Source organism: Pipra filicauda, unplaced genomic scaffold (assembly GCF_003945595.2).
Source record: "Pipra filicauda isolate LSUMZ 115617 unplaced genomic scaffold, ASM394559v2 scaffold300_size901280_pilon, whole genome shotgun sequence".
NCBI classification, from domain to species: Eukaryota; Metazoa; Chordata; class Aves; order Passeriformes; family Pipridae; genus Pipra; species Pipra filicauda.
The window spans coordinates 448373-461607 of NW_024104422.1; the positions used below are offsets into that span (position 1 = coordinate 448373).

Here is a 13235-nt window from a genome sequence, read left to right on the forward strand (position 1 = left end):
GGCCCGGGGGATGCCCTGCTGGCCCCCCCGGCTGGTAGCCGGGCAGCGCCGGAGCGCTCAACATTGCCTTTTTAGGGCTTTTCTTTCTTTCTTCTCTACGTGCGGGGTTTTTTTTTCCCTTCCCCTTCCCTCTCCTTGCAGGGCCTCAGCGGCGGCAGCGCCTCCCCGCCCGCCTCCGCGGCATCCCGGCGCCGCTCCGCTCCTCCCATCCCGTCCCGTCCGTCCCGTCCCGGCGGAGGAGGAGCCGGGGCGCTGCCGGCACCGTCCGGGCTGAAGCGCAGCCAGGCCCGGGGTGAGCGATGTCCCTGGCGGAACGGCGGCGGCGGGAGGAGGAGGAGGAGGAGGAGGGGGAAAGGGAAGCAGGGGATGGGGCCGGTGCGGGGGAGGAGGTGGTGCAGATCCGGCTGGGGGACAAGCGCTACCCGGTGTGCAAGAGGAAGCTGATCGAGCAGAGTGACTATTTCCGAGCGCTCTACCGCTCGGGAATGCGGGAGGCAGGGCAGGGGCAGGAGGAGCAGCTGCTGCGCGGGGGGCTGAGCGCCCTGGGGCTGGAGCTGGTGCTGGACTTCATCAACACGTCCTGCCTGGCCAGGCTGGAGCAGGAGGAGGGCGGCGATGAGGATCCCCCTTTGCTGGAGGAGCTGGTGGAGGCCGCTTCCTACCTGCAGGTCACGCCCCTGCTCCGCCTGCTCCTGTCCCAGGTGAGGTTGGGCAACTGCTTCGAGCTGCACCGCCTGGCGCAGGTCTACGGCCTCCAGGACTTGCACGACGCCTGTCTAGACTTCATGGCCGCCCATTACCATCAGGTGCTGCGGAGGCCCGATGCCCGGCCACATCTGCTCCTGCCCCACGCTCTCCAGCAGCAGCTGAAGGAGAGGCGGATGAGGGGCACCGCCACCCTCGTGGTCATCGGGGACTTCATGAGCGCCTCGTCCCCGGGCCTGCCCCCAGGCTGTCACCCTCAGGTGGAACCCCCGTGGTCTATGCTGAGGTATGACGAGGAGGCGCAGCGGTGGCTGCCCCTGGCCAACAACCTGCCCCCTGATCTGGTGAGCGTCCGAGGCTATGGGTCGGCGATGCTGGACAATTACCTGTTCATCGTCGGGGGTTACAGGATCACCAGCCAGGAGATTTCGGCTGCCCATTGTTACAACCCTTGCCTAAACGAATGGACTCAGCTGGCTTCAATGAACCAGAAGAGGTAACCCTTGCTCCCTGAAATACACCTGTGTCCATGTATATTGTTGAAATAGATCCCGCTGGGTCCCAGGGCGCTGGCTGGACTCGGTGTTACAGGGCGTGGTTCAGCCCCGTCTCTGTGTTACGAGCCTCGCACGTCCCTCGCATCCCGCGGTGGGAAGGACCACGGTGCTTGGCCACCACTTGGCAGTGAGCCACTGGACGGGCTTTCCTAGCAACACTCATCCCACAGCAGCACAACACAGCCACCTCTCTCCTGTTCAGGGACCACCCTCAGGGAGCTGCCGTGGCAGGGGAATGATGAGGGAGACGGGGTTCGTTGTTAAATGCTGTGGGAGACCACGAGCTGGGTGTCAGCAGAGGAAGACTGTGCTCACCTTCCACCATGAGCGATCACTCACCATGGTGTGAAATGGTGGTGGGCTCCCCACTTCTTTAAATTGCAGTATACAAGGATCCAGTGTCTCCAAACAGCTGGGTGGTAGTAAAAATTCTCTTAGAAATAACAAAGGTTTAAAAAAACCAACAACCCGAAGATAAAATTCCAGTCCTGCTTTCTTTGTGGTGTATTTTAATTCCAGTTAAGTAAGTGACAAGATTTCCTGCTCTTAGTGGGGATATACTCTCTACCAGAGCTGGAGATGGCTGAAAAAATTTAGTTGGAGCAGTTATTATGTACTTCCATAAAACTCAGAATGTTTTGTAGGCCTGCATTTCAGTTAAATATTCACCAGAAAAATGTCAGGAAGATTGTGAGAAATTTCTCACTTAGTGGGAATATTTGGAGCTGGAGTCATTTATCATTTTGACTATTTTTCCTTTTTTCCTTTATCTTTTTTAATTGGTTATTTGACATTTATGTTTAAGTTAATATTCAGAAACACTTGTATAATTTGTATTGAAAGAAAAGTAGGGAGCTAGCCTTGAGAGGGATCCAAGAAGAGAGGCCTTCTCCCTGGCCAGGGCTGTAGCTGCTCTACCTTAATCATGCTTTGGCGTTATAAATACAAAGGCTTTTACTTCACTAAAACAAAGTGGGTTTGTTGTCCAGTGTGAACTTCCTTCATGTTTCCATTTCAGAAAAAATATTTTAAATTTTATCTTGTCTCTTGGAAAAAGAACAAGTAAGGAGGCCAAAATTCACTGCAGAATGGAAATTCTTCATCCAATAAACTGAAAGAGCAAGAAGAGACCCAAATCATTGGCATAAATGCTTTATATCTGGGTAGTAAAACTGCAGGCTCTATTCAGCTTTTGCCACCTAAAGCCCCTCAAAACAAGGGTTTGACCTAAAATTAGGTCTTACCCATTTCACCTTTTTTTCCCCATTTCCTGTATTGTGAGAACTTCACTGAAATAATCACCTCCATAATCACTCACTGATCGGGTTATGAGGTTTTGGGTTGTGTCATGTGTATAACAGGAAAGACGTGCGAAGATTCTGCATCACGGTTCTTGAAAAGTACTTTTTCAAGGCCCTTTTTTCACCTTACAACCTGGGTATTCAGACTCTAGATCAGCCTTTTTTTCCTCCATGCTTTCCCTTTTTATTTCTGGGATCGTTATACTTGAAATGAACACATGGATATTTTCTCCTAATATTACTATCTTCACCAACTTAATCTTCCAACCCAGGACAGGTGACAGCAAGGTGTTCCTTAGCACAGATCTTCACATTGGCAATTTACTTCAGAAAAGTAGCATGCAAATGGATATTTTTGGAATAATCCTAGTCCTGCATTTCATGGTACTTATTTCAGGCCAAAAAGAACTGAGAATTACTCCTGCCCCTAGACTGTAAAGTATCAGCAAGTGAGTATCTTGCTCCCTGAATAATTGGGGGAACTTTTTTTCATGGAAACTCAGCTGACTCCTTCACAAAACACATTTTTGACTTCACCACCTTCATGGAGTCTCACCTCTGCAGTTATTAATTATTATTTTTTTCTATCTGACATAATATTTCAGCTCCCTGAGGACCCGCTCGACATTTTGTGGCCAGAAGGCAGAAAGGGATGGCCTCTGCTGAAGGAGCCAAGAGCAGGAAGAGTTTGAATATGAGGGGTTTTGCATGAAACATCAAAAGTGCTGCTGCCTGTCTGCCACACACATGTGGTATAATTAGTTCTGCACTTTGCCTGGCATTGTATTTTTAGTTTGCTGTGCTGTAGTAAAATAAGCAGGGCAGTTGCCCAGCCTGCTGCTTAGGAATTGCAGTTGTGTGACTGTCTGGCAAATGAATTTATGTCAGCCGATACAATTACATCCCATGGATGAATTTTTTACATACCTTGAGGGAGGGTTCCAGTTTCCATTGAAGTTGGTTTGACTTCAGACAACTGAGTATCTGGATTTGTCCAGATGAGTGGCTGCATATGTTGGCCTCAAGGAAAGGCTGAGGAGTTGTGGAAATAGCTGTGCTAGTTTGCTGTTCATATAGGAATCCTCTGCCCCAAAAAACCTTTAAAAAAATTACATGATATTTTTATCTTTAACTATTTCCATTGTTGTGATATAGAATTCCAGGGTGCTGAGATTCTCTACACATGCTTAGATAAAATAGTCCCAACTTACTTCTAAGTAGAAGACAAAAGCCATCAGATTTATCCTGAATGCTCAGCAGCCATTCTGGTTTAGATTATTGCTGTTAGCTTTTTTGCTAGCTGTAGAGGTCTTATTATTGTAGTTTCAAACTTGTTCACAATAGGTAACTCCTGTATATTATTCTTCTGATGCCCACAGGTCCTTTAGGAAGTGTTATTCCCTATTTAACACAAGGGAGCTAAAATAATTTGCTCAGGCTCATATAGGAAGCCTGTGACTGAGCATGGAATTTCTCCTCGTCTGAGGGCTAAATCTAGTGCCACAAATTGTCCATAACAGATCACAGTTTCTAGGTCTTTTCCTTCTAGAGATATTTATGTACTTGGAAGAGTGTCCTCAGAAAAATGACCTGAACTTTTTAATAGAAGAAACTTATTGTAAGTGTTGCCCAAGATCACTTGTGGTTTTTGAGGTCAAGAAGGTAACAAAGTACCTAGAGGACCGTTGGAAGTAATGTCCTTGAATACCCTTCTATACTTTTTAGTTTACACTATCAGTTGAAATTTACTATTTAAAAATAATGTACTTGATAGGAGTTCTACTGCACGTGCCAGTTGCAGCTGTGTATTCCACTTTTGTTTTCCTTCGGAACATTCCTACTCATGGCAGGTAAATCTTCCAGGCTTGGAATACCCATGTAAGCTCCTGGCTGGAATTATACACATGCATGTGGAACATGATTTTTGTGAGCAATCTGTGCCTGAACTGCTGCCACTCTGAGAACTCTTAGAGGCATATAGAAGAGGGGAATACTAGCTGTTTATGAGACCTTCTCTTTCCTCATTTTTTAGTTCTTTTTCCCTCAAAATTCTTCTGTGTTGAAGGAAAATAGACTTTTCAAAAAATATTAAGTTAGAAATATTCAGACCTTATTTATCACAAATTTATCACACACTTCCAAAGCTAAATATTGAATTCAATGTGCTCTGCAGACTCGTATAAGAAATTAAAAAAAAAAAGAAAAAAGAAAAAGTGATCATTGAAAAAATATAAAGTGCTTTTGGAATTGCCTTCATAACTGTGCTTTCATGATTCTTTGTTGTGAGTACTTTAGAAAAAAGAAGAAAAAGATCATATGATTTGTGAGAAATTTTAAGGCTAAAGTTGATCACTTGGCAGGAGGAAACAATATGTTAGTTAATTCAAGCCTCGGATTCTGCAGCAGGACCAAGGTTACCTTGCAAATACACGTCTAACTTGTTCTTAAAACCCTCCAGCAATGTAGATCCCAACCTCCTTCCTCCCATGTTTAGCCACCCCTCTGAACAGAAAGTCCTCCCTAGTATCTGTGCTAACTCCTTGTTGTTGTTTACTAAATGAGTAATATCTGCCAGTGAACAGAAAACATGCGTCTGTCCTCTTCATAGGCACTGCCACAGGGGTCTCCTGCAGATACATCTATGGCCCTTAACACAGTCCAGAATGATGTGGGAGTTTTGGCAAGTTATTGAGAGGTGTCTTGTATCCAGAAAGCCTCTTTCACCCCTGGATCCCTTGTGTTCGTGCATTATATTCTTCTTCCTTTGTGCATGTAGTGCTTTGCACATTGAATGAAAAACATATTTGGAACTTTGATAAAGCCCCACGGCTCATGCTTGCTCCATTCAGAGTAAATGGGGTCGTCAGAAGATACCTCATACCTTGTCTTGCCCCAACAAGAAGGGATCCACTAGGCCTGGTGTTTTGAAAGTGCCTTTTCATCCCTTGGGTTTGGATAAACCACTGGTACCGGTGGAGTTACACTGCGGTTGAATCTGATGGACCATTCAGCTCTGTTGTTTCCAAGCTGTAGTCCATGGAACAGTTGTTAGTTGTGGAGAGCTGGCCGGTTGCTCAGTGTTTGCTTTCCTTCTTTCCAGCTGCTCCAACACATTAAAAAAGTGTAAAAATGCACTAAATATTTCCTAATGTTCACCCTCCATAAAAACACCTGCTGTTACTGGCCTGGAAAAGTGAATGACAGAAGTTTTAGTAACATATTGAGCCATTGTCCAAACTTTCATATAAAGTGTGCTGGTGGATACTTGCAGCTACTTTTGAGTAAAATGAACCTTATCTTTAATGAGTTCCATAAATCTGAGATACTTCCACCGAATGTCATCTGTTTTAAGAAGTGTTGGAAGTGGTTAAATGACTGACACAAAAGTGTGTGGCCTCCTTTTAGAATATTTAAAGTTGAAAGTTGTGCTGTACGTGTTTCAGCAGATAGTTTTCCCTGTGCTGCAAGAAACAATCCAGTGATGCAAAGGTCATCAACCAAAACCAGATAAATTGCCTCCATTCAGACAAAATAGCAAGGGGCTACAATTAGAGGGTAACTAGAGAAGCACATGTGAATTAGGAAACCTGGATTCTTTTAATGTTTGGACACTACACACTTGTTTAGTTAATTCTTGTCCTCAGTGGCAGAAACAGCATGTTTTAAAAGTGGCTAAAAAATCCTAGAATGGGGAAGTGCTATCTGTGTGTGCATGGACTCGTTTTACAAAGCAACGTTCTGCACCATCTCCTTCATAGGCACAGAATTACAGAATTTCTAACATTAGATTTCAAAGAATTACTTGGAAAATGCATTTACGTTTTCTGGTTTTGTCCCTTTGTTAATTTGGGGATAGTTTCTTTCTATTCTAACTTTTAGAACAGATACATTGCTTTGAAAATCATAATGCTTTTCAAGTAATTATCCTCATTTCATACGTGCTTCTGATTACCATGGTATTCTGGATTCTCTAAAATGGAAAACATAATTACTACAGAGAGAAGATTACCAGAACGACTTCATTGTAAATGTCAGGAAACAAAAAAAGAATAAAAACCAATTAATTCCTTCTAAGGAGCATTTTAGTTTCCAAAGCTATATCAGGATGAGAAGAACAAAATCATTCCATCTGGAAACAAATTCTTTTTCCAAATATATTTAATAAAAAGAAATTGCAGGGCAGTCTGCTGCTGGGCAGGGTTCATTTTGTCCAGACAAAACCCTGCAAAACTACTTAGTGGTAAGTTTTTGAGTCTTGGATTCATGCAGAGTGAAACTCCCTTTGCTGCTCAGCAGGCCAGTGCGAGTCTCAAACATCATTTCAGTTTTACAGACATAGCACAGTTCCCTGTTTGACTTTATGCTGAGCTGGGGCACTCCAACGGCTTTCACACATCCAGTTAATTGGGATACTCACGGTAAAATCTCAATTGGCTCAGCAGCAGAGAAGTAACAACCTTTCTAGGCAATGAGACTGGTTCTGAGGAGAGGAGGAGCTCATCTTTTATTAGCCCAGCTTCCATAGCTGGAAGGAATTGCTGACCATACAATGCTTCTGTCTTCAATTCCTCAAATTTCTTCCTGCAGACTTGCACCTTTATTATCCATGGACTATTTGTTTCTATGTGTATCACCTTCAGAGTGTAAGATAGAAGGTTTCTTGTGCTTCAGTAATTAGAAAGTTGCCCTTTACCATGTGTGAAATTTGAGAGCATAATGGAACAGAATGAGAAATAAATAGTTGCTCATGGAGTGCAATGTATTTTGTGGCTAGAACATAATTTACAGATAGATCTTGCTTCAGTGGGATGGAGGATGTATTTAGTAGTTTAATGCTGAATAAGGTACAGGAGATTCACTCTTTCTTCCCTTTGCAGAACGTGATTCAATGTGTTCCACTTTAAATTGCTTTTTATTAGGGTTATTGAAGAGATTCTATAATACAGCCTAAGACAAGTATGCATTGTTAGGCATTCATCAAGTCTTGTTTGAAATTTCTGCAATTTTTACTAATATCCTTCACTGTATGTACATGTGTCTCCCATGACATGTAATGCATTTTTCTCTTCTAGAGATACTTTACTAAAAGCCTAATAAAAACGAGACATCTACTGAGCACATTAGTTAACTAAACAGTTAGAGCTCAAACTGGCACTCACTGAAATACAAAATAAAATATTCATCAGTCTCAGCATCAACATCAATTACACCCAGAATGTCACTGGTTACAGCTCTAAGTAATTACAGTGTAATTACAGAATTTTGGCCTTGCACAGAAGAGTTCAGACGTTGCAAGTGATGGTACAAGCTGTGAGTGGTGATGAGTGTGTTGAAGCCTGGATAGGAAGCGCTTTCCCCTGTATTTCTGTACATCTGTGTAACCTATTTCAATGCTGCAACCGTTTCTTTCAGATCCAATTTTAAGCTTTTGGCTGTGAATGGAAAGCTCTATGCCATCGGTGGTCAGTCCCTTTCCAACGTGGAGTGCTACAACCCGGAAAACGACTGGTGGAATTTCGTGGCGTCCATGCCAAACCCTCTTGTAGAATTCTCAGCTTGTGAATGCAAGGGCAAGATCTACGTTATCGGAGGATACACTACACGAGGTAGAAAGTTTGCTTTTACTACTTTTTTTTTTTTCTTTTTTTTTTTTTTACCTGATTGTTTCTAAGGCCCGGATAATTTTCTTCTGTGTCTCAGAAAGCTTTTGACCTGATGTAGAAAGCTGCGTGATGCTCATTAAAATATGTGGAAATAAATCACTGGTAGAAATTAATTGACAAATGAAAAAAAAAATAGCTCTGTTGAGGAGGAATCAGGTATTTATATTTTTGTTCCAACATGGGTCTGGGGCTGTATTATTGTGAGAGAACAAAGTGATGGATACTTCAGCACCCAGCTTAGCCCTCATTTTTTTTTAGATTTTGATCACATAGTACAAAGAGAGGCCTCAACAGAAGTACTTTGTTTACTTTTTAAATACTTTTTAAATACTTTTTAAATACTTTTTAAATACTAGATTGACAGAAGGAGAAATGTGTAGAAAATATCTTCCTGCGTTCGTATTTCTCATGTATTAACAGATGTCATGGTCTTTTCACTACAACATTTCAGTGTTTCACAGGCAAATTCAAGCTGTAGCTTAATAACTTAATATCATAATCTGAAAGTTAAGCAAGAACCAATATTTTTAACTTACTTCATTTCTATACCCTGTTTTCTGAGGACACTGTACAGAGGGAAGGATTTGAAGTTTCATTCTCTCCTGACAATTACTTTTCCTTTATCCAGTGGAAAAGCGAGTCACTTAAAAAGAGCTCCCATTTGCTTATTCCTTAAGCACAAAGTGCCATTCTTTGGGAGGAATACATTCTCTCAGAGCTTTAGAAGTCAGGTTTTTTTACTTGTCAAATTTTCGGTATTTACCAGGATTTCCTAAGTTTGAATTTGGCCTTTGCCCACTTCATCTGACCACAGTAGTTTTAAAGGTTTTCTTTCCAAATGGAGAATAAAATGAGAAGACAAATCAACTTTTACAGACAGAACAAGCTGTCCCTTCTAGTGTCTGAGAAGATTTTAGCTCTGAATAATTTTAAAGCTTTTAAAAGACATGGTGCTGCTGCTACTCATGGTCCTTATGGTAATGAAAACCTTCAAACACATCTTGTCCAGTCCATTCTGACCCGGAATCTCTTGGCTTCGCTGAGGAAAATGAAGTCTATGGACATGCCTGTGTCCATACAGAGGGCCACGCTGTGGTATGTTCTGCAGTCCCAGTCCTTTGGTCATCTCCAGTAAAAGACCTGTTGGGGAGTACTGTGCTCCCTGATGTCCAGCACTAGGTCTCAGAGATGTCTGGCACAAAACACATGCTGTGCTGAAAGGTCAGATCCCAAGGGAAAGATCCTTTAAGACAAGAGAACGAGGAGAAGGGTTTGAAACAGGGTAATGGGGAAGACTTGTCTCTAGAGACCAGAGTTAGGGTTTTGTCACTTTTATCTAGAGAAAAAAGAGGTAAGGAGATTTGGGATTACATGATTATGGGAGGACCAGCTTTTCACCTACACCCCCTGTACTTTGCAAGTTCCTTCTCTGATGTTTGTGCTGTTCTTTCGTGGGGCTGTCTACTCCTGGTGTCATGGAGGGGAAGATCAGCACGTTGCTAATGCAGATCCCATTCCCTTAAAATTCATTAACAAGGCATGTGCAGTCAGGATTGCTACCTTGTGTTGAGCTCCTTACTCAGTACTTGACTACCTGTAAGATGATAGTCATTTACCTGTTGCTTCTCCCACACCTCAGGGGACTGCTGCTGTCCTTCAGGCCTCTGTTTTTCCCTAGGTCTTTTCCTAAAAGTCTTTTTCGGTGGAAACAGGATAGTAAAACAGTATGCAGTCGTGAGTAGTGGATAAGCAGCACACTTTGATCTTGGATTTAAACATAAGCCTTTCGGACAACAAATGCCTGTGCTTGTTATCAATAGCTTTGTGAATAAGGGTCTAGAAGTAGTTTATCTGTGACACCTTGGCTTAGGACAGCTAGCAGATTTAGAAACCAGAATTGCCAGAGTTACACTGGAGATTTGCCTTCCAAATTATGCAGATATCAGAGAGTGTTAAGGTCTAACTATCTGAGAGACACTGAGGTTTATTTGCTGGTTTGCTATATTCAGTACATAAAACATATGCAGCAATTAATATTTTTCATATGTTACCCAGTTTTTAGTATTTTGTGGTATTTCTATATGTACCTCAGTTTTGGTAGGTTTTGTGGGCTATTTTTTTAATTTGCATAGAACTTTCTCCTGAGACTGAACTTTCCAAAATATGGGAGGATCTGGCATTTCCCACTGTAAATTATAATGACACTTGTTGACACTCTTTCCAGTTTGCAGCTCTCACTTGCGGACGTAGATCCTAATAGAAACTCCATGTCAGGCACTCTAAAGTTCATGTTTTGTATTGTGGGTTTTGGTTCAGGGTTTTTTTTTCATTATTTCAGTGGATATAAAAGACCCAGGCTGTGGACTGAGCAAATGAGGGCCACGTTGCAATGGACTTCTCTTTCAAACACCCCCCTCTCAAATGATAGCACTTTTTACAGGGGAAGTTTACTGCTGTAGATAGTCATAGAAACTTAATTGGGATTTCCCCCTCCCCTTAATGAGTCAGAGAATGATCTGTTTGTAGACAAAGGTCATCTATATGTAGAGCTTTGATCAGCAATTTCATAGGACGTTGCTATGAAAATAATCAGAGCGCAGGCAAATGCTAGAGCAGCACCTCCCTAATGCCACTGATGCACTTCATTCATGGCAATCCAGTTACATTTCTGGCTATTTATACCTGTGCCCTTACATAACTTGTCAGTATGTCACTGTCTGCTCTTCCCTTTGGGAGTTCATCTGGAAATTGTCATGCAGGATAGACTTGTAACATGGAGCAGATTTTATTAAAAGATCGGTCTGGACTCTGCAAACCTGTTGCCACTTGTCACTTGAGTTTGGATTTAAGCTCAGGTCTCCAGAGACTGAAACTGAGTTTATTAGCTAATGAGTCCTGTGTGTTGTGTGATAATTTAGTGAAGCCTTGAGCACAGCCAGCATCTTCACTGGACTGTAAATCAGGGTGGTATTGTAACGATTTTGTAGAATAACCCCATAGCAAACACGTGCACACGCCGAGTTGTAACTGAAGGGTGGAGATGACTTCAGCTTCTTTCTGAGCCTCTGTCTGATGCTGGAGCACAGAGTTCATGGTTCCTGGATGATTTTGACAATGTGTGTTTCTCTCTTTATAAGGTGCCCTTAGGTCATTCGTGCCACTTGCTGAAATGTAAGCAGTTTTATGAATTTTATTCCATAAATTTCGATTTATGGAATGAATGGAGAGTACTGAAGTTAAACTTGGGTGATAAATCAGCACTTGACAGCCATTAATGAAGCATACTGTCTTCATGATAATTTGATTAATCTGTGACCACTGTTGGAGAGGAGAATATTGCTCCATTTCCCTTTTCATAAAAAAATTTTACATACCAATCAGAGACAAAATAAAAAGTGTAAGTTAGAAGGTAGGGATTATTCTGCTAAAGTGTGCATCCCCAGGCAGTTTACAACATGGAATGTGCCAGAAGTAGCATAATTTTTCCCTTCTGCAAAGGAACAGAATGTTCAAACTTTCTTGTCGGGGACAAAGAGTTGCAGTTCCCAATGATCAGTATTTCTTCCCTATTTTGCCATGCTTTTGCACTGTAATATGTTATCTGTAATAAAGGCTGATGCAGTTTGTAGGGAGGAACTGAAGTGTGGAGATGACTACTCCGTGACTACCTTCCGATACAATTATTTATTTGTGAATGTCTCCTCTCTGTTTCAGACAGGAATATGAACATTTTGCAGTACTGTCCCACTTCTGATTCCTGGACCAACTTTGAACTCTGTGATGTCCATGTTCGCAAGCAGCAGATGCTCTCTGTTGAAGAAACTATATATCTGGTAGGGGGTTGTATTCTTGAACTTGGACCAAACCAGAGATCCAGCCAAAGTGAGGACGTGTTGACTGTGCAGTCTTACAACATTGCTACCAAAGAATGGCTCTACCTCAATGAGAACTCATCAAAATCGGGTCTTAACTTGACTTGCACTCTCCACAATGATGGAGTCTACATACTGAATAGGAATATCACTCTATCTACGGGCTTGGAGCACCGTGCTTTTCTGAAGTATAATATATTTACGGACAGTTGGGAGTCACTAGGACGCTTTCCAGCCTTTGGACAAAACATACTGATTTGTTCTATGTATTTGCCTGATAGGCGAGAAGTGTAACAACATCAGGTTTTTCTTTTCAGTTCATTAATCATTCTTTGAAGAAATATTATTCCCCCTGAATAATTCCATTTTCAGAGTGCAATGTGGTTGCATAATGTAGGCATAAAATACCGATTCTGTTCTTCAAAAAGGTTGCACAATTAGATATTGAGAGAAGTGCTTCTGGAAACAGTTTCAAGATTTCAGTTTAAAAGTTTTACTGGTTTGGATTAAAATTTCACCAGGTATTATTTACAATTTAAACATAAAATTATTGTGTTGGTAGCTGATACCAGAATTCCAAAGGCAAAACCAATCAGTCTAGTTTTAGTCTCCATCTTAATAGACAATGCAGAACATGAGCAAGAAGTGTATATTTTAAAAGCGGAAATAATTCAATAAAGTAAATAATAAGTATAATCAAAATCAGTGGGAATTATTTCTTTTAAAATACCCTTTTTACACAAGCTGCGTTCTGTCAAATGCACAATGTTTGAAATTGTTTATACTACCACATTTTTATATCTTCTGCGGTAACAAGTGAGATTCTCAAAGGTGCTGGCAACTGGGGTCCTACAAAGAAGTAAGAACTTCCTCTGAATTATTTGTAATGAAATGCTTTGCCAGGGACTGGAAGAAATGGCCTAGAGGCTCAGGGTTGCTGGTTGGATAGTGGATGCTCCTTTAATGTAAGTTGGCAGTGTTTATTGCTACCATTAAGGTACAGGGGAAAAGGCTGTAAATTCAAATGGTGAAGTTAGCTCTTCTTATAAAGGTTTTAAGTTTTAGTTACCTTGTTGTGTTCTGTAGTACTGAGTGTTAAATATCAAATTATAGTTGGCAACAAGCTGCATGTTACAA

At 41.9% G+C, this 13235-nt stretch overlaps 1 protein-coding gene across 1 annotated transcript; it reads left to right on the forward strand.

The window, feature by feature from the left end:
* The first annotated feature begins 299 nt into the window (after positions 1-299).
* Positions 300-12800, forward strand: KLHL42 (kelch like family member 42). Its single transcript, XM_027715901.2, has 3 exons — positions 300-1201; positions 7976-8169; positions 11941-12800. The coding sequence occupies exons 1-3, from the start codon at positions 300-302 to the stop codon at positions 12390-12392; spliced, it is 1548 nt and encodes a 515-aa protein (XP_027571702.1). The 3' UTR covers positions 12393-12800.
* The last annotated feature ends 435 nt before the right edge of the window (positions 12801-13235 follow it).